Source organism: Myxocyprinus asiaticus, chromosome 37 (genome assembly GCF_019703515.2).
Source record: "Myxocyprinus asiaticus isolate MX2 ecotype Aquarium Trade chromosome 37, UBuf_Myxa_2, whole genome shotgun sequence".
In the NCBI taxonomy this organism is placed as follows: Eukaryota; Metazoa; Chordata; class Actinopteri; order Cypriniformes; family Catostomidae; genus Myxocyprinus; species Myxocyprinus asiaticus.
The window spans coordinates 18,725,045-18,752,380 of record NC_059380.1 but is presented as its reverse complement, the minus strand read 5'-3'; the positions used below and the strand labels follow the sequence as shown (position 1 = coordinate 18,752,380).

Sequence of the window (27,336 nt, the reverse complement as noted above, 5' to 3'; positions counted from 1 at the left end):
TTGCGTAACTTTAAAAACATTTGTACTTTACCACGCTGGAAATATTTAAAAATATTTTCCTAAATTTACAACTTAATTCACCACATAATTGCATTTTGTTTTGCAATCGTTTAGTGCAGAATGATATATTTTACACAATCACAGCTTTGTTCATCAGATGTGCATTTTTATATTTCGTTTTTAAAAAAAAATTGCTCTGTGGGTCAAGATTAAAGCTTCTAGGATCAGTAAAGACAGCGGAGACCCTGTGTATGGTCCTGCTAATGACAAGCAGCATTAGTTGAATGAGGTTCAGTGTTTTCACGCAAGCACAAAATAAGGAGACACATGGATGATCAGCTGTTCCCGCCATCTTAGGCATCTCACAGCACAGACATTGCAATTTATTGCCCTGGCCACATCTGCAGTCCTCATGGCTCAAGGCACATTCACGCAGATGAGTGGGGACTCTGGGCATCTTTGAGTCAGTAGAAAGGTCTCTAGTGTCCTAAGTTTTTATAACTGTGACCTTAATTGCCTACCATCTGTAAGCTGTTAGTGTCTTAATGACCGTTCCACAGGGGCATGTTCATTGAACAAGCATGGAAACTGTTTAAACCCCTTTACAATAAAGATGTGTAAAGTTACTTTGATTCTTACAGTTCTTTAAATACAGAGTCCTGAAAAAGGGACATTTCTTTTGCAGAAGTCACTTTCATGTTGGATGCCCAGACCCCGAAATGGTTTGTAGAGTTGGTTCATGCACATCTGAATGGGTTTCAAAACAGATGGCTACATTTGAGTTGTATAATGCTGGACAATCAAAACAGTGGATTTTTACATTGAGGTCTTAAGGGAAAGAGACAAAACATTGTATAGTTCAAGGGCCAGACACAGGGGTTTTAACACCCCCCCCCCACTTTAAGACATCAGACTACCAATAAACAGGTCAAGTGGTGCTCAGCTACTGCAAGCCAACAGAAGACACAAATGCCGTAATGAAGTCTAATGAAGCTTTATTAGGCCTACACAAGATTCTCCTCCGGGATCAATGAAGCAAACCTTTGTACACACAGTCACACCTACTCCGGAGTTAAGCTGATGTCTGGGAGACCTGTAGGACCAGGCAAAGACTTGGGGCTGCGTGGACCAAACTGGTACATAAAGGGGTATTTAACAAACAGCATAAATGGTTTGGGGGGTTTAGGGCCATGAAACACAGGCAACTGGTATATTTGGGGATAACCAGAGTACAACTCAGGCAGAGCAGCCATGGTAGTCATTGTGACGGGGGTATTTGTGGGAACAGGAGTAGTAGCAGTTGGGCTCCAGTTAAAAGGAAACATTGGGTGCCAGCCTGGCTGTTGTGCACCACTGTGATGACCAAGATGGAAGTAATAGGGATCAAACATGGGCTGCTGGGGTAGAAGGTCATAAAGAGCAGTTGTAGTGGTAGTTGTGGGAGGGGCTTTAGTAGGCACAGATTCTGGATGCCAAGGTGGAAAATGCCACCATTGTTTTCCATGTGGGAAGGGGTAGTATGGGGATTCAGGGGTGCCAACTGGGTCTTGGCCTGTAACTGGGGATGTAGGGGCAGCAGTTGCAGGACGCCAAGGTGGAAAATGCCACCATTGTTTTCCATGTGGGAAGGGGTAGTATGGGGATTCAGGGGTGCCAACTGGGTCTTGGCCTGTAACTGGGGATGTAGGGGCAGCAGTTGCAGGACGCCAAGGTGGAAAATGCCACCATTGTTTTCCATGTGGGAAGGGGTAGTATGGGGATTCAGGGGTGCCAACTGGGTCTTGGCCTGTAACTGGGGATGTAGGGGCAGCAGTTGCAGGACGCCAAGGTGGAAAATGCCACCATTGTTTTCCATGTGGGAAGGGGTAGTATGGGGATTCAGGGGTGCCAACTGGGTCTTGGCCTGTAACTGGGGATGTAGGGGCAGCAGTTGCAGGACGCCAAGGTGGAAAATGCCACCATTGTTTTCCATGTGGGAAGGGGTAGTATGGGGATTCAGGGGTGCCAACTGGGTCTTGGCCTGTAACTGGGGATGTAGGGGCAGCAGTTGCAGGACGCCAAGGTGGAAAATGCCACCATTGTTTTCCATGTGGGAAGGGGTAGTATGGGGATTCAGGGGTGCCAACTGGGTCTTGGCCTGTAACTGGGGATGTAGGGGCAGCAGTTGCAGGACGCCAAGGTGGAAAATGCCACCATTGTTTTCCATGTGGGAAGGGGTAGTATGGGGATTCAGGGGTGCCAACTGGGTCTTGGCCTGTAACTGGGGATGTAGGGGCAGCAGTTGCAGGACGCCAAGGTGGAAAATGCCACCATTGTTTTCCATGTGGGAAGGGGTAGTATGGGGATTCAGGGGTGCCAACTGGGTCTTGGCCTGTAACTGGGGATGTAGGGGCAGCAGTTGCAGGACGCCAAGGTGGAAAATGCCACCATTGTTTTCCATGTGGGAAGGGGTAGTATGGGGATTCAGGGGTGCCAACTGGGTCTTGGCCTGTAACTGGGGATGTAGGGGCAACAGCAGTTGTGGTGGGAAGAGGTGCAGGAATAGGAGCAGTTGTTGGTGATGTCAAAGGACAAGAAAGAGTTGATTCCTCATCACCATACCGTATAGGGAGATGCCTGTCAGCATCCTGGAAGACATGAAAATTGAAGTGAGGCTTGCATAATGTAGCCTTAAAGCATAATATTGCATGATGCAATTGAATTCAGGAATGTTGACAGAGGGCTCTCAATTGAGTGAGGGTACCTTAATTTCCCAACAGCTTCCTGTGAACGGTGCGGTGACAACCAGTGCGCCACCAGTAGTGTCCAAAGTGAACCCACATTTAGAGTATGTCAGAAGCAGAGGCTGCCATGATCCATCAACTAAAGTGGAAAGAGGTTGACGATGGACTTTCATAAACTACAGTGAACTCACTCAAGGACCAAGCGTCTTACCTTTAATTTGAACAGTATCTGCCCTTGCGCCAAGTGAGATAACCATGCCAGTGGGAAAGCAAGAAACTGTAGGGAGGGTTGGAGTCACAGGGCAAGACATCTGCACTGGTGCCCCCATTATAATCAGTGGCAGAACAAAACTTCCACCCTGTCAGAGATTGGGAGGTGTCCTTGAGAACAACTTCATGCAAGACCGATTTGCAAAACATAGTCGGAGTCAAGCTACAGTGTGCTTTAGCCACCTACTTACCTGTTGTTGGACATTACAACCATGGTATGGAGCAACAAATGAGACATCTCTGCGTACCCGCTTCACCGAGAAACCACAACTGGCTGGCATCTCAGACAATGGCACTGGAGGCCCCTCTCCTGAGCAGAAGGCACAAGTTAGAGCAATGTCACATTTTTAAATATTGCTCGGTTGTCCGAGGAGGAAGTTCAGCATTAATAAGCTGAATGTTTTCACCTCCATCAACCATCAAGTGTGGCGTTCTTGGTCCCGGAACACGCAAGGTCATAGCATCATCACCACAGTGCACAGAGGGAGCCATTTGTTTCAACTTTGTCTCAGCAAGGTGGAATCGTGCTTTAAAAACAGAAGTTAAACAAAATCACCCATTTAGTAAACATTAAGATTGCATCTCAAATTGAGCAGTTTAATAAAACCAATACCCAAATGATACTTCTGTTAGGTCTCTTCCCAACTGTCTTTGTATTAAACATTGTACCTTGAGAACCATTGCCAATTTTAAGCCTGCCAAATCTGACTGCTTTATTCAAGATGACTCCAGAAGGAACGTCTCCATTTGAAAAAGTTTCAAGACCAGTTATCAAAGAAGAGCTTAAAGTTGTCAACACCACTGTGAAGAGTACAATGTCTCTCCCCCACTGCATGGCAAGTGGAGTTGTTATATTCACGCAAGCATAAAATCACAACTATTATGGAAAAACTAAACCACAAAGGTCTATGAACTTGTTGATACATGTGCTGCATTACTTATACTCACATTTGAATTGGTTAAATATGTTGTTTGACCAATCGAATGTAAGTTCATCATTCAGCTTTTTGTTTTCACCTGTGTATCATTAGGCTAGGAGTCTACAGGAGTGGTGCCAAATGGCATAAACTTTTGTGAATTATGTGTAAGCATCAATATTGGTTGTTTGATGAGTGTGGTGTTCCAGAACTGTAGAGCATGTTTTTTGTTTGTTGTAAGTATAATGTACATCAAAGTAGTTTGTTTAGTAGTAGCATAAAAAGTAGACTAGTAAGGGCTGTGGATATTTAGGGAAATGGTGTGAGGGATTCACAGTTATATAGGGTACTTTTTTCATTTTTACATGATACAGTATTAGGGTGTCGAATATGGTGTGTGTGGCTGGTGATGCTTTGCCCTAAAAGGGGAGGGGGTGGACTGTTGCCTCCAAACAAAAATCATTGCAGATGCATCACCCATGCAGGATGTATATTGTACAGTAGGTGGCAGTATTACACCCTAGGAGTGAATGGCTATTTAAGAAGAAGAATTTTTGTGTCTTCATGATAGAATTCAACATTGTATATTTCTCTTTTTAATGTTTTACATTTGGTACTTATATTCAAAACACCAACATAATATATATATATTTGTTTTAATTGTTTTAAAACACATACATTAAACAGATTTAAAACGGTTTGCTGAGCCAACTCAGTATACATTCACATTCACAAAGATTACTACATATACACCTATATTTAATGAAATGTTTATCCTTTTTATATAGTACAATACAGCTAATTATAATTGTCACATATATTTAGTACATACAGGGTGATAACTCTTTCTTGATCAAAATTACTGTGTATCATCTAGAAACGCTCCTGACAAAAATGTATGAAAAGAAGTTTGATTTGGCAGATATGAGCCAATACATGTTTCAGTGTGGCCCATAATACCAAATTGACCTGTATTTTGATCAGTATCCAAAAGTTTGAACACATGAACACCATGAGGACACCAAATTTTCAGTTTCTGATGCAAAGGGTGTGCTATAACAGAAATCCTTCAAACTGTGCAAGGAACTAATCAAGGATGAAGTTTGCCATTGAAACTGTATCCACAGCATTCACACTATTCAAATTTGTAGTTGTAATTTTCCTGCATTTTCCAGTGTTTTGACCCCAATAACGACCACTTGCAGCCATATTTTGTCTTTGTAACTTATGTATACATTTCTCTTGTTCTGTCATTTAACATTTCTATAAAGCACACAAATGTCTTGCAATTCCACAGATGTATGATTGTAAATGTTTAAATTTTTTAGGCTAGCCTGTTGGCTGGTTTTAGGGGACACTTTTTAGTTGGTCAGGCTGGAGGACCAGATTAAAAGTTGCACTTTTTCCCCCAATGGAAGTTTTGCAATAAATTTAAACAAATGAAATCATGACAACTCACACAAGACTCCATTAAAGTTACCTTATAAAATCAGTTTTATTCTACTTGGGGAGTCCCCTCATGGGGACTGCCATATTAGGAGCACATGACCAGCCACATACTAAATTTCAGCAACCACCCTATTATTGGACACTTTTACACATGGATTAGAACCATGACTGACTGAATTTAATTTCAACAATGTCATCCACATTTAAAGACTTCTTGGAAAGTAGCAGCATGGCATCCATACCCATTGGTTTCGATGTCCAAGACTACATAGTTAGTGCACCTTTAAACTAAAAAAAAATCTTAAACTTGAAAACCATCTTAAGCTATCTAGGGAATTATAATTGTAATAGTATCAACCAAGAGATAAAAGCAGAGGGTAATAACGCAAATAACTGCAGATGGCACAAAGTTTCTTCCCCCCCCCAAAAAAAGGCACCCACACACTACAACCACACACATACACACCACTTCAACCCCCTCCGCCCCCAAATGTTCAAATCTACATCCTTGTGCTCAGCCATTGTAAACACCAATGTAAGACACAAAACACAGTAATGAAGTCTCCTGAAGCTTTGTTATTAGGCTAACAAATGAACTTGAAAGAGAAACAACAAAAAGTGTTTGTCCCCCATCAGCAATCAATAAAGCACACACACATCCACACTTACTTACAGTATCTTGAGTTGAGATGGTGTCTGCGAGACATATAGGCAAAGAATGACCTAACAGGACAAACTCATATGCTGTTACTTTTTCTTGGAACATAAAAATTTTAAGCAGCTCTATTCCATAGAATAACAGTTTATAGTGAGCAGAACCTGTCAAGCTTCATAAAGGACAAATACTATAAAACGCAATTAAAGGTTCACTATAAAGACATCATACCAGTAGTCCACATGACTTGTGCACTTTATTCCAAGCTTTCTGGGGCCTTACAACAGCCTTGTGTTGTGTGGACTACTTTTATGGTATTTAAATGATTTTTTTCTTCTCTTTGGATCTTGACAGGAGTGATCAATATTAACTGTTTTTGTATGGAAAAGAGCAGCGTTGGGACTCTTGAAGAAGAGATTGTGTTAAGATTCTACTGGGGGAAAAAGCACAAAGTGGGACAACTTGAGGGCAGTAAATAATTTTGTGTACTTTATTTTGCCAGCCAGCTGACACAGTCAGGTCTTTTTACAGATATATTAATGATGAAAGTAAATTCAAATTATATTAATCTTTTCATTGAGATAGCACAAAAAATGAATAAAAGATGACTGAATCAGGCAAATTGCTAGCAATGAAGACACAGTGTTTGTCTTGAACTTAACATTAAACTTAAAAAAAATAAAAAATAATCAAATGATCACATTTTGGGCCTTTTATTTATTCAGAAAAGTATTCCATTCAGCACCTTAACTATTTTAAAGAACCAAATTGGACCATTATATTTGTGACCTCAAAACCTATGACCCCCCACCCTCCTAAATGTTTTGTCCCACCCAATGTTCAAGACATGGTTATGGCCTTGATTGTACTTTAAAAACATACTGTAAGTTTTAGAACTCAAAACTTCCTCCCCACTGCAAGCAAAGCATTTATTCAACCAAGCTGCAAAAATGCCTTGTTCTCTACTTCTGCAAATTTTCTACATCACACTGTGGCTCATTAATTCATGACTGCTGCGATGGCAAAATCAATGCCTACTTTTATATTATTGCACCCTTTTCCCACCCACTGGAGCTCAGAGGGCTGAAGAGAAGGGAGTAGGACAGATTGGCCTGCTATTCCTGCACACCAAATGGGACTTACACAGGACACCTTCTTGTGCCTGTCTGGACTAAGTATTTTTGCATATAAATGCACTAGACTGACCTCTTTGACCATTGCTATGTGTCTAGCACCACTTTTTAAAGACTGTGTCAAGTTATAACTTTTAAAAAGGAGACCCCATTTGGTTTCATTCAGCTGTTCTGCATCTTGCTGTTCTGAGTATAAACGCATCCTGGACATGTTCTTGTGCTCATCTGCGCTATTTTTAATTGATGGTCTTTGTAAACATGCACTAGATGGATGTCTTTGATCATTGATGCATTTCCGGCAATGTCTGGCACATTTTAAAAGCGGAGCAAGTTCATCTTAAAACGCATCTTGCTCTGCTCCATTCCACTGCTGGCGGAGAGAACCAGGTCTCGTTCTGTGGATAAACAGACATGGAAAGTATAAGATGTTGTGGGTGTGAAGACCAGCTTTTCTTTAGCCTCTGTTGAAGCACCCAAACATCAGGAAAGGGCATCTGAAGTTTCTTCAGACAGTTCCTGACCTGATCGCCTTTGTGCAGTATCATACAATGTGTGTGGCACGTTTTAAAGTGGATTATATGCATGCGTGGATTGCTTGTGAACAAAAGGAACAGTTTAAACATTAAGGGCAGTTAAAAACTACTGTTCTGACCCAACCGCAAAACCACAAGCAACCAGTTTCATTCATGAACGTTTCAGCTGATGACTGTTTGATACAGTGGATTTCACTGAATTTGCTGCTATTGTTCTTTCATATTGGATGCCCAGACCCTGAAATAGTTTGTGGAGCTGGTTCATGCTCTTCTGAATGGGTTTCAAAACAGATGGCTGCATTTGAGAGAGTTGTACAATGCTGGCCAATCATAAGTGGATTTTTACATTGAGGTCTTAAAGGGAAAGAGACAAAAACCCTAGTATAGTTCAAGGGCCAGACACAGGGTTTAAAAATCACATTTAAAGAAAGACTTAAGAAGACATCAGGGAAATTGGCATTAGAAAAAAAAAAAAAAAAAGCATGACATGACCCCTTTAAGACTACCAATAAACAAGTCAAGTGGTGCTCAGCTATTGCAGGTCAACAGAAGACACAAATGCCGTAATGAAGTTTCATGAAGCTTTATTAGGTTTACACAAGATTCTCCTCAGGGATCAATGAAGTAAACCTATGTACACAGATTCTGGATGGTAAGGTGGGAAATGCCACTATGGTTTTCCATGTGGGAAAGGGTAAAATGGTGATTCAGGGGTGCCAATTGGGTCTTGGACAGTTACTGGGGCTGTAGGGGCAGCAGTTGCAGGTTCTGGATGGTAAGGTGGAAAATGCCACAATGGTTTTCCATGTGAGAAAGGGTAATATGGTGATTCAGGGGTGCCAACTGGGTCTTGGACAGTTACTGGGGCAGTAGTTGCAGGTTCTAGATGGTAAGGTGGAAAATGCCACCATGGTTTTCCATGTGGGAAAGGGTAATATGGGGATTCAGGGGTGCCAACTGGATCTTGGACAGGTGCTGGGGCTGTAGGGGCAGCAGTTGCAGGTTCTGGATGGTAAGGTGGAAAATGCCACCATGGTTTTCCATGTGGGAAAGGGTAATATGGGGATTCAGGGGTGCCAACTGGGTTTTGTTCTGTAACTGGGGCTGAAGGGGCAACAGCATTTGTGGTGGGAAGAGGTGCAGGAATAGTAGGAGCAGTTGTTGGTGATGTCATAGGATAAGAAAGAGTTGATTCCTCAACACCATACCGTATAGGGAGGTGCCTGTCAGCATCCTGGAGGAAGACATGAAAATTGAAATGAGGCTTGCATAATGTAGCCTTAACAAAGCATAATATTACATGATGCAACTGAATTCAGGAATGTTGACAGAGGGCTCTCAATTGAGTGAGGGTACCTTAATTTCCCAACAGCTTCCTGTGAACGGTGCGGTGACAACCAGTGCACCACCAGTAGTGTCCAAAGTGAACCCACATTTAGAGTATGTCAGAAGCAGAGGCTGCCATGATCCATCAACTAAAGTGGAAAAAGAGGTTGACGATGGACTTTAATAAACTACAGTGAACTCACTCAAGGACCAAGTGTCTTACCTTTAATTTGAACAGTATTTGCCCTTGCGCCAAGAGAGATAACCATGCCAGTGGGAAAGCAAGAAACTGTAGGGAGGGGTGGAGACACAGGGCAAAACATCTGCACTGGTGCCCCCATTATAATCAGTGGCAGAACAAACACCCTGTCAGAGATTGGGAGGTGTCCTTGAGAACAACTTCATGCAAGACCAATTTGCAAAACATAGTCGGAGTCAAGCTATGGTGTGCCTTAGCCACCTACTCACTCACCTGTTGTTGGACATTAAAGCCACGGTATGGAGCAACAAATGAGACATCTCTGCGTACCCGCTTCACCGAGAAATCACAACTGGCTGGCATCTCAGACAATGGCACTGGAGGCCCCTCTCCTGAGCAGAAGGCACAAGTTAGAGTCTCATCTTGGGTCTCATCCCAACTGTCTTTGTATTAAACATTGTACCTTGGGAACCATTGCCAATTGTATGCCTGCCAAATCTGACTGCTTTATTCAAGATGACTCCAGAAGGAATGTCTTCATTTGAAAAAGTCTCAAGACCAGTTATCAAAGAAGATCTCAAAGTTTATTTTTCTTTAACCAAGAGCATTCAGTTGCGTAGCAGAAACAAATGCCTGCCTTCGTCTGCCTGAAGGGAGGGTGACTAGTCCCACAGAGATGTGTGTCTATGCAATATATTTTGATTCAAGTCTTTACACTGCAGGGGGTTGTGATTCAGATTGTGCTGCACAACTTTATGGAGATCTCTCCAAGCTGAACTCTGAAGCAAAGACTGTTCTTGATGCTCCTAGATCCTTTGATGAACTTACTACTGCAGTTAGGTGGCTCTGTTCAGGCCATTCCCCTGGCATTGACGATTTGCTGTCTGAATTCTACAAGCACTTTTGGGACCATATTGATACTGACCTTTATGAGTTTTTATTTTTTATTTTTTTTTTTTGTGATAAAAGCATCTGCCAAATGCATAAATGTAAATTTAAAATATCTGCCTGGGACTTGTCGAAGTTCTGTTCTATCTCTACAACCTGAAAAGGGAGATTTATCTTTGTTAAAGAACTGGAGGCCAGTTGCATTATTGACCACAGAAAACAAAATATTTTCAAAATGGCTTTCTAATAGGCTTAAAAAGTACATACATTTAACTGTACAAAAAGATCAAACATATTGTGTTCCTAATAGGTCAATTATGGACAATTTGTTTTTGGAACATGACATTTTAGACCATGGTTGGATTGGGAGACTAAATTTTAATGTGAATTCCAGGATTGTTACAGCCCACTGGACGTCGATTTGGGCTACAATGCGCATAAATAAAACTGACCAGTCCGTGCGTCATGACACACTGACTTATGTAACAGATGATCCATTTAAATTGTTATTTGTGATTGTTAAAATTTGTTTAAATTGAGTTTAAGTTTGGCAACATTTGAAATAATTTTTTTCACAAATTTATGGAGAAGATCAAGCTCATTAATTTCAGCAAAGCAAGAAAAAAATCCGCCTTGCATGTTTTAAGCAACTCCTCACATTATATGACACACAACTGCTGCCATTGAGACCAAGATTGCATAGTGCAGTTATAAATCTAATACACAAGACCACACACAGCTAATGCCATGTCAGGAATGTTAAAAAATCTGTCTTACCTTCAAGTAATCAACTGTTTTCTTAAGAGATCTTCTCTGCGAGCCGGTGTTGAGTTTGGAGAGAATGTCCTTTTCGGTTGACATTAACATAAACGGCTCCAGATTATTCTGTGACAATGTACACCTCAGTCTATTTTTCAAGAATTTAAGAGTTGAAAAACTCCTCTCGCATGCCTCAACTGGCAGAGTTAGGACAAATTTGAAGGCAAGGCCAATGACATTATACACATCCCTGAGTTGGTTTATTTCAGGAAAGCTCAGTAACAACACAACGTGCATTCCCTGCATGATTTGCAACTTTTGTGAATCAGGTCAAGTTATTTTCCACTCTCCGTTTCCTCTTCAGTCACTGACCACGTCATGTGATGTTCCTCTAGAGCTGTGGATTTTACTTGTCTCAGTTAATCGCAAAATTAGTCAATTCTAATTGCAAATGTCAGTAGTAGTCGTGCTGTCAAACGGCAACAGTCTTCAATTCTCAAAGAGCGGATGGATCCAATCCTTTGCTATGAATCTCTGGTAAGCGTCAGGGGTCGAGACAGGTAAAACAAGTGAAAAGTGTTCCATTTTCCCAAAAATAAAGATTGAGACTATCTGTGATTGTTTCAAGGATTACATTGTGCACCACAATATTGAAAGCATACTCTGCATCTGAGAATGTTTTATCACCATCTGACTCACTTGGCATTAACATTTTTTGCCCTCTTTTCTGGAGAAAGGAGACTTCCACAAGGGCCTGGCTCTCATCATCCTCCATTCAATTGCCATTTGCCGCTGCCTTCACTGCATTGAAATCTCTCGCACACTTTTGAGTTGCTCTTGACAGGGTGCTTGTAGACAAAAAAAAAAAAAAAAAAAAACATTATTACCTCATATAAAAAGTCTCATTTCTTATTTATCTGGCCCACCATATTAAAAATGAGCAATTTTTTAAAGAATTTCTAAAGAACAATCTGAGCACTAGGACTGCATGGTGATGTGCGATAAACTTGGATAATATGCAGTGATATGCGATGCGATAAACCTAAGATTAATGGGTCAAAATAAAATGTTTTCTTTTTCAAGAAGATTTACCTCGAGAAAATAATTTCCAAGGGACATAACTTTTTTTTTTTTTTTTTTTTTTTTTGGACAGTGACATTCTGTAAAATACATTAAAAAAATTGAAATCTAAACAATGGGTAAATTAACAATTTACATGTGCAAAATGACATCACAAAATGATGAGAAGAGCATTGATATTTTACCCCACTTTCTGCTTTCCAACTCCTCTCACTCCCACATAATCTTTTCTCATATTGCTTATTTATACGTACTTATATTTTTATATCTAAAAAAAAAAAAAAAAGTAGGCCTCCTGAACAAAGCAGGCTTTAGGCTTAGCCTACAATTAATGACTTTATCACAAATTCCTTATTTTATTGACAAAACATTACTTTATAATCCTGATGCTCTTCTCCAATGTGCAAAATAAAACATTTACTGGGAGTTATACCAGCATCTTAAAATCCTGCACCTCTGACACAATCGTTCAAATTTTAAAGTGTCTTCTTCAAGAAGGCGCTTACCGGATGAAAAAGCAGTATCCTCCACTGGGCTGCATGCAAGACTCAGGCCGTTTTTGACTTTTTTGCAGGAAACATTTTGTACGCGAAAAGTATGGACGTAAGATACCAATGGAAATCCACCCGCTTAATCTCCAGAAAACGACTGGTATTGATGCATCCTGTCCAGCGTTGAGAAAAGTAACAGATGCCATGTGACAATACCGTTTATTCGCTGCTTCAGAAGAGGTCGGGAAATAATTTACACATTAATAATTATACTAAGGACATTTATTGGTTGTTAAAATTTGAATAAAAACATAGTATAAAGTTAAAGTATTTTCTGTGTGGTAAAATTGCCCAAATGTTGTTCGGGACATTTAAAATTTCCTGAAAGTTGATAGGGACATGTCCATATCATCCCTATCTAAAATTACGCCCATGCAATCCTGTTACAGAAAGACGTAACCATGGAGATAGAATTGTTGCATATTAACATACAAATGGAAAGAGATTTACAATTAGAAAGTTGTTTCGCAAATAAATTGAATGAGATCCACAAATAAATGTAAGGAGTTTCACAAAAATGAAATGAATTAACAAATAAAAAGAATGTGATTTACAAATATATGTTAGGAGTTTCACAAAAATAAAGTGAATTCACAAATAAATTAAATGAGATTTGCAAATAATAATTAAAAAAAAATAATAATAATATTTTAACTCACAAACACAACTCTGTCCAGCATTCATTTGTGAAACACGCGCATTTCTTTGTGGATCGTTTCCTGTGAATTTTTGGATGGCAGCTCACATCTGTGAATTCTGAAACATTTCTTGTGCCAGAGCTGCGGACAATCCACAAATAGGTGGGCTCCACCCATCGTCTTCTCAAGCTAATCAGATAACGGCCACAATACAATCATAGCACGTTCTATCTTTAACCAATCATGCTTTGTTTTACTATCAGGACGGGACCAGAGTCACAGCTCTCATGAGCATGGAATCAAGCACATACAGATAAATTCCAAGGCCGCAAACTTTTAATGAAACGGACACTATCAGAGGAATACTGTGATTTAAGGTTCGTATTATTTTCTCTCAGTTATAAACATGTGTAGTGTCTTGGGCAATTTTCAGCTGTCGACATTTAACAAGACACTACACGTTTATAACCGAGAGAAAATGATACAAACCTTAAGTCACAGTATTCTTCTGATGGCATCCGTTTCATTAAAAGTTTGCATAGCCTTGGAGCTTATCTGTAAATGCTTGATTCCATACCCATGAGAGCTGTGACTCTGGTCCCTGTCCTGATAGTAAAACGAAGCATGATTGGTTTAAGATTAGTAAGAAATACCCGAAAAGTTAGCGTAAGTACTAACAAATCCGTCTCTTGGTCAGGGCCTTGTTTCCCAAATAACGATTAATCTTAGCGGTTGAGAGCGTTTTCTAGGAGCAATTTTACGAAAGTTCGTTATTTTTTACGTGCATTTCCCAAAACTGCACTTAACATGAACGTACAGAGAAGCACTTTAAGTGCTACATTAGAGAGACTGTACATAAATTTGAAGTGCTGAAATGTGACCATGTATTGCTGCTCGTCATTGCAACATCATTATGTTGCGTAACTTTAAAAACATTTGTACTTTACCACGCTGGAAATATTTAAAAATATTTTCCTAAATTTACAACTTAATTCACCACATAATTGCATTTTGTTTTGCAATCGTTTAGTGCAGAATGATATATTTTACACAATCACAGCTTTGTTCATCAGATGTGCATTTTTATATTTCGTTTTTAAAAAAAAATTGCTCTGTGGGTCAAGATTAAAGCTTCTAGGATCAGTAAAGACAGCGGAGACCCTGTGTATGGTCCTGCTAATGACAAGCAGCATTAGTTGAATGAGGTTCAGTGTTTTCACGCAAGCACAAAATAAGGAGACACATGGATGATCAGCTGTTCCCGCCATCTTAGGCATCTCACAGCACAGACATTGCAATTTATTGCCCTGGCCACATCTGCAGTCCTCATGGCTCAAGGCACATTCACGCAGATGAGTGGGGACTCTGGGCATCTTTGAGTCAGTAGAAAGGTCTCTAGTGTCCTAAGTTTTTATAACTGTGACCTTAATTGCCTACCATCTGTAAGCTGTTAGTGTCTTAATGACCGTTCCACAGGGGCATGTTCATTGAACAAGCATGGAAACTGTTTAAACCCCTTTACAATAAAGATGTGTAAAGTTACTTTGATTCTTACAGTTCTTTAAATACAGAGTCCTGAAAAAGGGACATTTCTTTTGCAGAAGTCACTTTCATGTTGGATGCCCAGACCCCGAAATGGTTTGTAGAGTTGGTTCATGCACATCTGAATGGGTTTCAAAACAGATGGCTACATTTGAGTTGTATAATGCTGGACAATCAAAACAGTGGATTTTTACATTGAGGTCTTAAGGGAAAGAGACAAAACATTGTATAGTTCAAGGGCCAGACACAGGGGTTTTAACACCCCCCCACTTTAAGACATCAGACTACCAATAAACAGGTCAAGTGGTGCTCAGCTACTGCAAGCCAACAAAAGACACAAATGCCGTAATGAAGTCTAATGAAGCTTTATTAGGCCTACACAAGATTCTCCTCCGGGATCAATGAAGCAAACCTTTGTACACACAGTCACACCTACTCCGGAGTTAAGCTGATGTCTGGGAGACCTGTAGGACCAGGCAAAGACTTGGGGCTGCGTGGACCAAACTGGTACATAAAGGGGTATTTAACAAACAGCATAAATGGTTTGGGGGGTTTAGGGCCATGAAACACAGGCAACTGGTATATTTGGGGATAACCAGAGTACAACTCAGGCAGAGCAGCCATGGTAGTCATTGTGACGGGGGTATTTGTGGGAACAGGAGTAGTAGCAGTTGGGCTCCAGTTAAAAGGAAACATTGGGTGCCAGCCTGGCTGTTGTGCACCACTGTGATGACCAAGATGGAAGTAATAGGGATCAAACATGGGCTGCTGGGGTAGAAGGTCATAAAGAGCAGTTGTAGTGGTAGTTGTGGGAGGGGCTTTAGTAGGCACAGATTCTGGATGCCAAGGTGGAAAATGCCACCATTGTTTTCCATGTGGGAAGGGGTAGTATGGGGATTCAGGGGTGCCAACTGGGTCTTGGCCTGTAACTGGGGATGTAGGGGCAGCAGTTGCAGGACGCCAAGGTGGAAAATGCCACCATTGTTTTCCATGTGGGAAGGGGTAGTATGGGGATTCAGGGGTGCCAACTGGGTCTTGGCCTGTAACTGGGGATGTAGGGGCAGCAGTTGCAGGACGCCAAGGTGGAAAATGCCACCATTGTTTTCCATGTGGGAAGGGGTAGTATGGGGATTCAGGGGTGCCAACTGGGTCTTGGCCTGTAACTGGGGATGTAGGGGCAGCAGTTGCAGGACGCCAAGGTGGAAAATGCCACCATTGTTTTCCATGTGGGAAGGGGTAGTATGGGGATTCAGGGGTGCCAACTGGGTCTTGGCCTGTAACTGGGGATGTAGGGGCAGCAGTTGCAGGACGCCAAGGTGGAAAATGCCACCATTGTTTTCCATGTGGGAAGGGGTAGTATGGGGATTCAGGGGTGCCAACTGGGTCTTGGCCTGTAACTGGGGATGTAGGGGCAGCAGTTGCAGGACGCCAAGGTGGAAAATGCCACCATTGTTTTCCATGTGGGAAGGGGTAGTATGGGGATTCAGGGGTGCCAACTGGGTCTTGGCCTGTAACTGGGGATGTAGGGGCAGCAGTTGCAGGACGCCAAGGTGGAAAATGCCACCATTGTTTTCCATGTGGGAAGGGGTAGTATGGGGATTCAGGGGTGCCAACTGGGTCTTGGCCTGTAACTGGGGATGTAGGGGCAGCAGTTGCAGGACGCCAAGGTGGAAAATGCCACCATTGTTTTCCATGTGGGAAGGGGTAGTATGGGGATTCAGGGGTGCCAACTGGGTCTTGGCCTGTAACTGGGGATGTAGGGGCAGCAGTTGCAGGACGCCAAGGTGGAAAATGCCACCATTGTTTTCCATGTGGGAAGGGGTAGTATGGGGATTCAGGGGTGCCAACTGGGTCTTGGCCTGTAACTGGGGATGTAGGGGCAACAGCAGTTGTGGTGGGAAGAGGTGCAGGAATAGGAGCAGTTGTTGGTGATGTCAAAGGACAAGAAAGAGTTGATTCCTCATCACCATACCGTATAGGGAGATGCCTGTCAGCATCCTGGAAGACATGAAAATTGAAGTGAGGCTTGCATAATGTAGCCTTAAAGCATAATATTGCATGATGCAATTGAATTCAGGAATGTTGACAGAGGGCTCTCAATTGAGTGAGGGTACCTTAATTTCCCAACAGCTTCCTGTGAACGGTGCGGTGACAACCAGTGCGCCACCAGTAGTGTCCAAAGTGAACCCACATTTAGAGTATGTCAGAAGCAGAGGCTGCCATGATCCATCAACTAAAGTGGAAAGAGGTTGACGATGGACTTTCATAAACTACAGTGAACTCACTCAAGGACCAAGCGTCTTACCTTTAATTTGAACAGTATCTGCCCTTGCGCCAAGTGAGATAACCATGCCAGTGGGAAAGCAAGAAACTGTAGGGAGGGTTGGAGTCACAGGGCAAGACATCTGCACTGGTGCCCCCATTATAATCAGTGGCAGAACAAAACTTCCACCCTGTCAGAGATTGGGAGGTGTCCTTGAGAACAACTTCATGCAAGACCGATTTGCAAAACATAGTCGGAGTCAAGCTACAGTGTGCTTTAGCCACCTACTTACCTGTTGTTGGACATTACAACCATGGTATGGAGCAACAAATGAGACATCTCTGCGTACCCGCTTCACCGAGAAACCACAACTGGCTGGCATCTCAGACAATGGCACTGGAGGCCCCTCTCCTGAGCAGAAGGCACAAGTTAGAGCAATGTCACATTTTTAAATATTGCTCGGTTGTCCGAGGAGGAAGTTCAGCATTAATAAGCTGAATGTTTTCACCTCCATCAACCATCAAGTGTGGCGTTCTTGGTCCCGGAACACGCAAGGTCATAGCATCATCACCACAGTGCACAGAGGGAGCCATTTGTTTCAACTTTGTCTCAGCAAGGTGGAATCGTGCTTTAAAAACAGAAGTTAAACAAAATCACCCATTTAGTAAACATTAAGATTGCATCTCAAATTGAGCAGTTTAATAAAACCAATACCCAAATGATACTTCTGTTAGGTCTCTTCCCAACTGTCTTTGTATTAAACATTGTACCTTGAGAACCATTGCCAATTTTAAGCCTGCCAAATCTGACTGCTTTATTCAAGATGACTCCAGAAGGAACGTCTCCATTTGAAAAAGTTTCAAGACCAGTTATCAAAGAAGAGCTTAAAGTTGTCAACACCACTGTGAAGAGTACAATGTCTCTCCCCCACTGCATGGCAAGTGGAGTTGTTATATTCACGCAAGCATAAAATCACAACTATTATGGAAAAACTAAACCACAAAGGTCTATGAACTTGTTGATACATGTGCTGCATTACTTATACTCACATTTGAATTGGTTAAATATGTTGTTTGACCAATCGAATGTAAGTTCATCATTCAGCTTTTTGTTTTCACCTGTGTATCATTAGGCTAGGAGTCTACAGGAGTGGTGCCAAATGGCATAAACTTTTGTGAATTATGTGTAAGCATCAATATTGGTTGTTTGATGAGTGTGGTGTTCCAGAACTGTAGAGCATGTTTTTTGTTTGTTGTAAGTATAATGTACATCAAAGTAGTTTGTTTAGTAGTAGCATAAAAAGTAGACTAGTAAGGGCTGTGGATATTTAGGGAAATGGTGTGAGGGATTCACAGTTATATAGGGTACTTTTTTCATTTTTACATGATACAGTATTAGGGTGTCGAATATGGTGTGTGTGGCTGGTGATGCTTTGCCCTAAAAGGGGGAGGGGGTGGACTGTTGCCTCCAAACAAAAATCATTGCAGATGCATCACCCATGCAGGATGTATATTGTACAGTAGGTGGCAGTATTACACCCTAGGAGTGAATGGCTATTTAAGAAGAAGAATTTTTGTGTCTTCATGATAGAATTCAACATTGTATATTTCTCTTTTTAATGTTTTACATTTGGTACTTATATTCAAAACACCAACATAATATATATATATTTGTTTTAATTGTTTTAAAACACATACATTAAACAGATTTAAAACGGTTTGCTGAGCCAACTCAGTATACATTCACATTCACAAAGATTACTACATATACACCTATATTTAATGAAATGTTTATCCTTTTTATATAGTACAATACAGCTAATTATAATTGTCACATATATTTAGTACATACAGGGTGATAACTCTTTCTTGATCAAAATTACTGTGTATCATCTAGAAACGCTCCTGACAAAAATGTATGAAAAGAAGTTTGATTTGGCAGATATGAGCCAATACATGTTTCAGTGTGGCCCATAATACCAAATTGACCTGTATTTTGATCAGTATCCAAAAGTTTGAACACATGAACACCATGAGGACACCAAATTTTCAGTTTCTGATGCAAAGGGTGTGCTATAACAGAAATCCTTCAAACTGTGCAAGGAACTAATCAAGGATGAAGTTTGCCATTGAAACTGTATCCACAGCATTCACACTATTCAAATTTGTAGTTGTAATTTTCCTGCATTTTCCAGTGTTTTGACCCCAATAACGACCACTTGCAGCCATATTTTGTCTTTGTAACTTATGTATACATTTCTCTTGTTCTGTCATTTAACATTTCTATAAAGCACACAAATGTCTTGCAATTCCACAGATGTATGATTGTAAATGTTTAAATTTTTTAGGCTAGCCTGTTGGCTGGTTTTAGGGGACACTTTTTAGTTGGTCAGGCTGGAGGACCAGATTAAAAGTTGCACTTTTTCCCCCAATGGAAGTTTTGCAATAAATTTAAACAAATGAAATCATGACAACTCACACAAGACTCCATTAAAGTTACCTTATAAAATCAGTTTTATTCTACTTGGGGAGTCCCCTCATGGGGACTGCCATATTAGGAGCACATGACCAGCCACATACTAAATTTCAGCAACCACCCTATTATTGGACACTTTTACACATGGATTAGAACCATGACTGACTGAATTTAATTTCAACAATGTCATCCACATTTAAAGACTTCTTGGAAAGTAGCAGCATGGCATCCATACCCATTGGTTTCGATGTCCAAGACTACATAGTTAGTGCACCTTTAAACTAAAAAAAAATCTTAAACTTGAAAACCATCTTAAGCTATCTAGGGAATTATAATTGTAATAGTATCAACCAAGAGATAAAAGCAGAGGGTAATAACGCAAATAACTGCAGATGGCACAAAGTTTCTTCCCCCCCCCCAAAAAAAGGCACCCACACACTACAACCACACACATACACACCACTTCAACCCCCTCCGCCCCCAAATGTTCAAATCTACATCCTTGTGCTCAGCCATTGTAAACACCAATGTAAGACACAAAACACAGTAATGAAGTCTCCTGAAGCTTTGTTATTAGGCTAACAAATGAACTTGAAAGAGAAACAACAAAAAGTGTTTGTCCCCCATCAGCAATCAATAAAGCACACACACATCCACACTTACTTACAGTATCTTGAGTTGAGATGGTGTCTGCGAGACATATAGGCAAAGAATGACCTAACAGGACAAACTCATATGCTGTTACTTTTTCTTGGAACATAAAAATTTTAAGCAGCTCTATTCCATAGAATAACAGTTTATAGTGAGCAGAACCTGTCAAGCTTCATAAAGGACAAATACTATAAAACGCAATTAAAGGTTCACTATAAAGACATCATACCAGTAGTCCACATGACTTGTGCACTTTATTCCAAGCTTTCTGGGGCCTTACAACAGCCTTGTGTTGTGTGGACTACTTTTATGGTATTTAAATGATTTTTTTCTTCTCTTTGGATCTTGACAGGAGTGATCAATATTAACTGTTTTTGTATGGAAAAGAGCAGCGTTGGGACTCTTGAAGAAGAGATTGTGTTAAGATTCTACTGGGGGAAAAAGCACAAAGTGGGACAACTTGAGGGCAGTAAATAATTTTGTGTACTTTATTTTGCCAGCCAGCTGACACAGTCAGGTCTTTTTACAGATATATTAATGATGAAAGTAAATTCAAATTATATTAATCTTTTCATTGAGATAGCACAAAAAATGAATAAAAGATGACTGAATCAGGCAAATTGCTAGCAATGAAGACACAGTGTTTGTCTTGAACTTAACATTAAACTTAAAAAAAATAAAAAATAATCAAATGATCACATTTTGGGCCTTTTATTTATTCAGAAAAGTATTCCATTCAGCACCTTAACTATTTTAAAGAACCAAATTGGACCATTATATTTGTGACCTCAAAACCTATGACCCCCCACCCTCCTAAATGTTTTGTCCCACCCAATGTTCAAGACATGGTTATGGCCTTGATTGTACTTTAAAAACATACTGTAAGTTTTAGAACTCAAAACTTCCTCCCCACTGCAAGCAAAGCATTTATTCAACCAAGCTGCAAAAATGCCTTGTTCTCTACTTCTGCAAATTTTCTACATCACACTGTGGCTCATTAATTCATGACTGCTGCGATGGCAAAATCAATGCCTACTTTTATATTATTGCACCCTTTTCCCACCCACTGGAGCTCAGAGGGCTGAAGAGAAGGGAGTAGGACAGATTGGCCTGCTATTCCTGCACACCAAATGGGACTTACACAGGACACCTTCTTGTGCCTGTCTGGACTAAGTATTTTTGCATATAAATGCACTAGACTGACCTCTTTGACCATTGCTATGTGTCTAGCACCACTTTTTAAAGACTGTGTCAAGTTATAACTTTTAAAAAGGAGACCCCATTTGGTTTCATTCAGCTGTTCTGCATCTTGCTGTTCTGAGTATAAACGCATCCTGGACATGTTCTTGTGCTCATCTGCGCTATTTTTAATTGATGGTCTTTGTAAACATGCACTAGATGGATGTCTTTGATCATTGATGCATTTCCGGCAATGTCTGGCACATTTTAAAAGCGGAGCAAGTTCATCTTAAAACGCATCTTGCTCTGCTCCATTCCACTGCTGGCGGAGAGAACCAGGTCTCGTTCTGTGGATAAACAGACATGGAAAGTATAAGATGTTGTGGGTGTGAAGACCAGCTTTTCTTTAGCCTCTGTTGAAGCACCCAAACATCAGGAAAGGGCATCTGAAGTTTCTTCAGACAGTTCCTGACCTGATCGCCTTTGTGCAGTATCATACAATGTGTGTGGCACGTTTTAAAGTGGATTATATGCATGCGTGGATTGCTTGTGAACAAAAGGAACAGTTTAAACATTAAGGGCAGTTAAAAACTACTGTTCTGACCCAACCGCAAAACCACAAGCAACCAGTTTCATTCATGAACGTTTCAGCTGATGACTGTTTGATACAGTGGATTTCACTGAATTTGCTGCTATTGTTCTTTCATATTGGATGCCCAGACCCTGAAATAGTTTGTGGAGCTGGTTCATGCTCTTCTGAATGGGTTTCAAAACAGATGGCTGCATTTGAGAGAGTTGTACAATGCTGGCCAATCATAAGTGGATTTTTACATTGAGGTCTTAAAGGGAAAGAGACAAAAACCCTAGTATAGTTCAAGGGCCAGACACAGGGTTTAAAAATCACATTTAAAGAAAGACTTAAGAAGACATCAGGGAAATTGGCATTAGAAAAAAAAAAAAAAAAAGCATGACATGACCCCTTTAAGACTACCAATAAACAAGTCAAGTGGTGCTCAGCTATTGCAGGTCAACAGAAGACACAAATGCCGTAATGAAGTTTCATGAAGCTTTATTAGGTTTACACAAGATTCTCCTCAGGGATCAATGAAGTAAACCTATGTACACAGATTCTGGATGGTAAGGTGGGAAATGCCACTATGGTTTTCCATGTGGGAAAGGGTAAAATGGTGATTCAGGGGTGCCAATTGGGTCTTGGACAGTTACTGGGGCTGTAGGGGCAGCAGTTGCAGGTTCTGGATGGTAAGGTGGAAAATGCCACAATGGTTTTCCATGTGAGAAAGGGTAATATGGTGATTCAGGGGTGCCAACTGGGTCTTGGACAGTTACTGGGGCAGTAGTTGCAGGTTCTAGATGGTAAGGTGGAAAATGCCACCATGGTTTTCCATGTGGGAAAGGGTAATATGGGGATTCAGGGGTGCCAACTGGATCTTGGACAGGTGCTGGGGCTGTAGGGGCAGCAGTTGCAGGTTCTGGATGGTAAGGTGGAAAATGCCACCATGGTTTTCCATGTGGGAAAGGGTAATATGGGGATTCAGGGGTGCCAACTGGGTTTTGTTCTGTAACTGGGGCTGAAGGGGCAACAGCATTTGTGGTGGGAAGAGGTGCAGGAATAGTAGGAGCAGTTGTTGGTGATGTCATAGGATAAGAAAGAGTTGATTCCTCAACACCATACCGTATAGGGAGGTGCCTGTCAGCATCCTGGAGGAAGACATGAAAATTGAAATGAGGCTTGCATAATGTAGCCTTAACAAAGCATAATATTACATGATGCAACTGAATTCAGGAATGTTGACAGAGGGCTCTCAATTGAGTGAGGGTACCTTAATTTCCCAACAGCTTCCTGTGAACGGTGCGGTGACAACCAGTGCACCACCAGTAGTGTCCAAAGTGAACCCACATTTAGAGTATGTCAGAAGCAGAGGCTGCCATGATCCATCAACTAAAGTGGAAAAAGAGGTTGACGATGGACTTTAATAAACTACAGTGAACTCACTCAAGGACCAAGTGTCTTACCTTTAATTTGAACAGTATTTGCCCTTGCGCCAAGAGAGATAACCATGCCAGTGGGAAAGCAAGAAACTGTAGGGAGGGGTGGAGACACAGGGCAAAACATCTGCACTGGTGCCCCCATTATAATCAGTGGCAGAACAAACACCCTGTCAGAGATTGGGAGGTGTCCTTGAGAACAACTTCATGCAAGACCAATTTGCAAAACATAGTCGGAGTCAAGCTATGGTGTGCCTTAGCCACCTACTCACTCACCTGTTGTTGGACATTAAAGCCACGGTATGGAGCAACAAATGAGACATCTCTGCGTACCCGCTTCACCGAGAAATCACAACTGGCTGGCATCTCAGACAATGGCACTGGAGGCCCCTCTCCTGAGCAGAAGGCACAAGTTAGAGTCTCATCTTGGGTCTCATCCCAACTGTCTTTGTATTAAACATTGTACCTTGGGAACCATTGCCAATTGTATGCCTGCCAAATCTGACTGCTTTATTCAAGATGACTCCAGAAGGAATGTCTTCATTTGAAAAAGTCTCAAGACCAGTTATCAAAGAAGATCTCAAAGTTTATTTTTCTTTAACCAAGAGCATTCAGTTGCGTAGCAGAAACAAATGCCTGCCTTCGTCTGCCTGAAGGGAGGGTGACTAGTCCCACAGAGATGTGTGTCTATGCAATATATTTTGATTCAAGTCTTTACACTGCAGGGGGTTGTGATTCAGATTGTGCTGCACAACTTTATGGAGATCTCTCCAAGCTGAACTCTGAAGCAAAGACTGTTCTTGATGCTCCTAGATCCTTTGATGAACTTACTACTGCAGTTAGGTGGCTCTGTTCAGGCCATTCCCCTGGCATTGACGATTTGCTGTCTGAATTCTACAAGCACTTTTGGGACCATATTGATACTGACCTTTATGAGTTTTTATTTTTTTATTTTTTTTTTTAGTTTGTGGATAAAAGCATCTGCCAAATGCATAAATGTAAATTTAAAATATCTGCCTGGGACTTGTCGAAGTTCTGTTCTATCTCTACAACCTGAAAAGGGAGATTTATCTTTGTTAAAGAACTGGAGGCCAGTTGCATTATTGACCACAGAAAACAAAATATTTTCAAAATGGCTTTCTAATAGGCTTAAAAAGTACATACATTTAACTGTACAAAAAGATCAAACATATTGTGTTCCTAATAGGTCAATTATGGACAATTTGTTTTTGGAACATGACATTTTAGACCATGGTTGGATTGGGAGACTAAATTTTAATGTGAATTCCAGGATTGTTACAGCCCACTGGACGTCGATTTGGGCTACAATGCGCATAAATAAAACTGACCAGTCCGTGCGTCATGACACACTGACTTATGTAACAGATGATCCATTTAAATTATTTGTGATTGTTAAATTGTTAAAAATTTGTTTAAATTGAGTTTAAGATTGGCAACATTTGCAATATATTTTTTTTACATATTTTATGGAGAAGATCAAGCTCATTAATTTCAGTAAAGCAAGAAAAAATCCGCATTGCATGTTTTAAGCAACTCCTCACATTATATGACATCATGCTGACATTGAGACCAAGATTGCATAGTGCAGTTATAAATCTAATACACAAGACCACTCACAACTAATGCCATGGCAGGCATGTTAAAAAACCTGTCTTACCTTCAAGTAATCAACTGTTTTCTTAAGAGATCTTCTCTGCGAGCCGGTGTTGAGTTTGGAGAGAATGTCCTTTTCGGTTGACATTAACATAAACGGCTCCAGATTATTCTGTGACAATGTACACCTCAGTCTATTTTTCAAGAATTTAAGAGTTGAAAAGCTCTTCTCGCATGCCTCAACTGGCAGAGTTAGGACAAACTTGTAGGCAAGGCCAATGACATTATACACATCCCTGAGTTGGTTTATTTCTGGAGAGCTCGTAACAACACAACGTGCATTCCCTGCATGATTTGCAACTTTTGTGAATCAGGTCAAGTTATTTTCCACTCTCTGTTTCCTTCTTCAGTCACTGACCACGTCATGTGATGTTCCTCTAGAGCTGTGGATTTTACTTGTCTCAGTTAGTCGCTAAATTAGTCAATTCTAATTGCAAATGTCAGTAGTAGTCGTGCTGTCAAACGGCAACAGTCTTCAATTCTCAAAGAGCGGATGGATCCAATCCTTTGCTATGAATCTCTGGTAAGCGTCAGGGGTCGAGACAGGTAAAACAAGTGAAAAGTGTTCCATTTTCCCAAAAATAAAGATTGAGACTATCTGTGATTGTTTCAAGGATTACATTGTGCACCACAATATTGAAAGCATACTCTGCATCTGAGAATGTTTTATCACCATCTGACTCACTTGGCATTAACATTTTTTGCCCTCTTTTCTGGAGAAAGGAGACTTCCACAAGGGCCTGGCTCTCATCATCCTCCATTCAATTGCCATTTGCCGCTGCCTTCACTGCATTGAAATCTCTCGCACACTTTTGAGTTGCTCTTGACAGGGTGCTTGTAGACAAAAAAAAAAAAAAAAAAAAAAAAACATTATTACCTCATATAAAAAGTCTCATTTCTTATTTATCTGGCCCACCATATTAAAAATGAGCCATTTTTTAAAGAATTTCTAAAGAACAATCTGAGCACTAGGACTGCATGGTGATGTGCGATAAACTTGGATAATATGCAGTGATATGCGATGCGATAAACCTAAGATTAATGGGTCAAAATAAAATGTTTTCTTTTTCAAGAAGATTTACCTCGAGAAAATAATTTCCAAGGGACGTAACTTTATTTTTTTTTATTTTATTTTTTTTTTTTTTTTTTTTTTGGACAAAGTGACATTTTGTAAAATATATTAAACAAATTGAAATCTAAACAATGGGTAAATTAACAATTTACATGTGCAAAATGACATCACAAAATGATGAGAAGAGCATTGATATTTTACCCCACTTTCTGCTTTCCAACTCTCACTCCCACATAATCTTTTCTCATATTGCTTATTTATACGTACTTATATTTTTATATCTAAAAAAAAAAAAAAAGTAGGCCTCCTGAACAAAGCAGGCTTTAGGCTTAGCCTACAATTAATGACTTTATCACAAATTCCTTATTTTATTGACAAAACATTACTTTATAATCCTGATGCTCTTCTCCAATGTGCAAAATAAAACATTTACTGGGAGTTATACCAGCATCTTAAAATCCTGCACCTCTGACACAATCGTTCAAATTTTAAAGTGTCTTCTTCAAGAAGGCGCTTACCGGATGAAAAAGCAGTATCCTCCACTGGGCTGCATGCAAGACTCAGGCCGTTTTTGACTTTTTTGCAGGAAACATTTTGTACGCGAAAAGTATGGACGTAAGATACCAATGGAAATCCACCCGCTTAATCTCCAGAAAACGACTGGTATTGATGCATCCTGTCCAGCGTTGAGAAAAGTAACAGATGCCATGTGACAATACCGTTTATTCGCTGCTTCAGAAGAGGTCGGGAAATAATTTACACATTAATAATTATACTAAGGACATTTATTGGTTGTTAAAATTTGAATAAAAACATAGTATAAAGTTAAAGTATTTTCTGTGTGGTAAAATTGCCCAAATGTTGTTCGGGACATTTAAAATTTCCTGAAAGTTGATAGGGACATGTCCATATCATCCCTATCTAAAATTACGCCCATGCAATCCTGTTACAGAAAGACGTAACCATGGAGATAGAATTGTTGCATATTAACATACAAATGGAAAGAGATTTACAATTAGAAAGTTGTTTCGCAAATAAATTGAATGAGATCCACAAATAAATGTAAGGAGTTTCACAAAAATGAAATGAATTAACAAATAAAAAGAATGTGATTTACAAATATATGTTAGGAGTTTCACAAAAATAAAGTGAATTCACAAATAAATTAAATGAGATTTGCAAATAATAATTAAAAAAAAAATAATAATAATATTTTAACTCACAAACACAACTCTGTCCAGCATTCATTTGTGAAACACGCGCATTTCTTTGTGGATCGTTTCCTGTGAATTTTTGGATGGCAGCTCACATCTGTGAATTCTGAAACATTTCTTGTGCCAGAGCTGCGGACA

At 40.4% G+C, this 27,336-nt stretch overlaps 1 protein-coding gene across 12 annotated transcripts in view; it reads right to left on the bottom strand.

Moving 5' to 3' along the window:
• The window catches only part of LOC127428259 (uncharacterized), a 32,467-nt gene extending 5,784 nt beyond the window's left edge, over positions 1–26,683 (bottom strand). The window contains exons 1-6 of one of the 12 annotated variants that reach the window (XM_051676481.1): positions 12,439–12,726; positions 10,871–11,700; positions 3,401–3,520; positions 3,185–3,303; positions 2,935–3,082; positions 2,744–2,862 (exon numbers count right to left, since the gene is read on the bottom strand). In XM_051676481.1, the coding sequence (XP_051532441.1) occupies positions 2,744–2,862; positions 2,935–3,082; positions 3,185–3,303; positions 3,401–3,485 (471 nt within the window). In that variant the 5' untranslated portion in view covers positions 3,486–3,520; positions 10,871–11,700; positions 12,439–12,726. Of the gene's footprint in view, positions 1–2,743; positions 2,863–2,934; positions 3,083–3,184; positions 3,304–3,400; positions 3,521–8,350; positions 8,915–9,036; positions 9,156–9,229; positions 9,373–9,478; positions 9,598–10,870; positions 11,701–12,438; positions 12,727–16,829; positions 16,897–16,968; positions 17,117–17,218; positions 17,338–22,293; positions 22,951–23,072; positions 23,192–23,265; positions 23,409–23,514; positions 23,634–24,916; positions 25,065–26,502 lie in introns of those variants that run through there. The other 11 variants (XM_051676485.1, XR_007895068.1, XM_051676482.1 and 8 more) reach the window with 11 other exon arrangements.
• Positions 26,684–27,336: the final 653 nt, after the last annotated feature.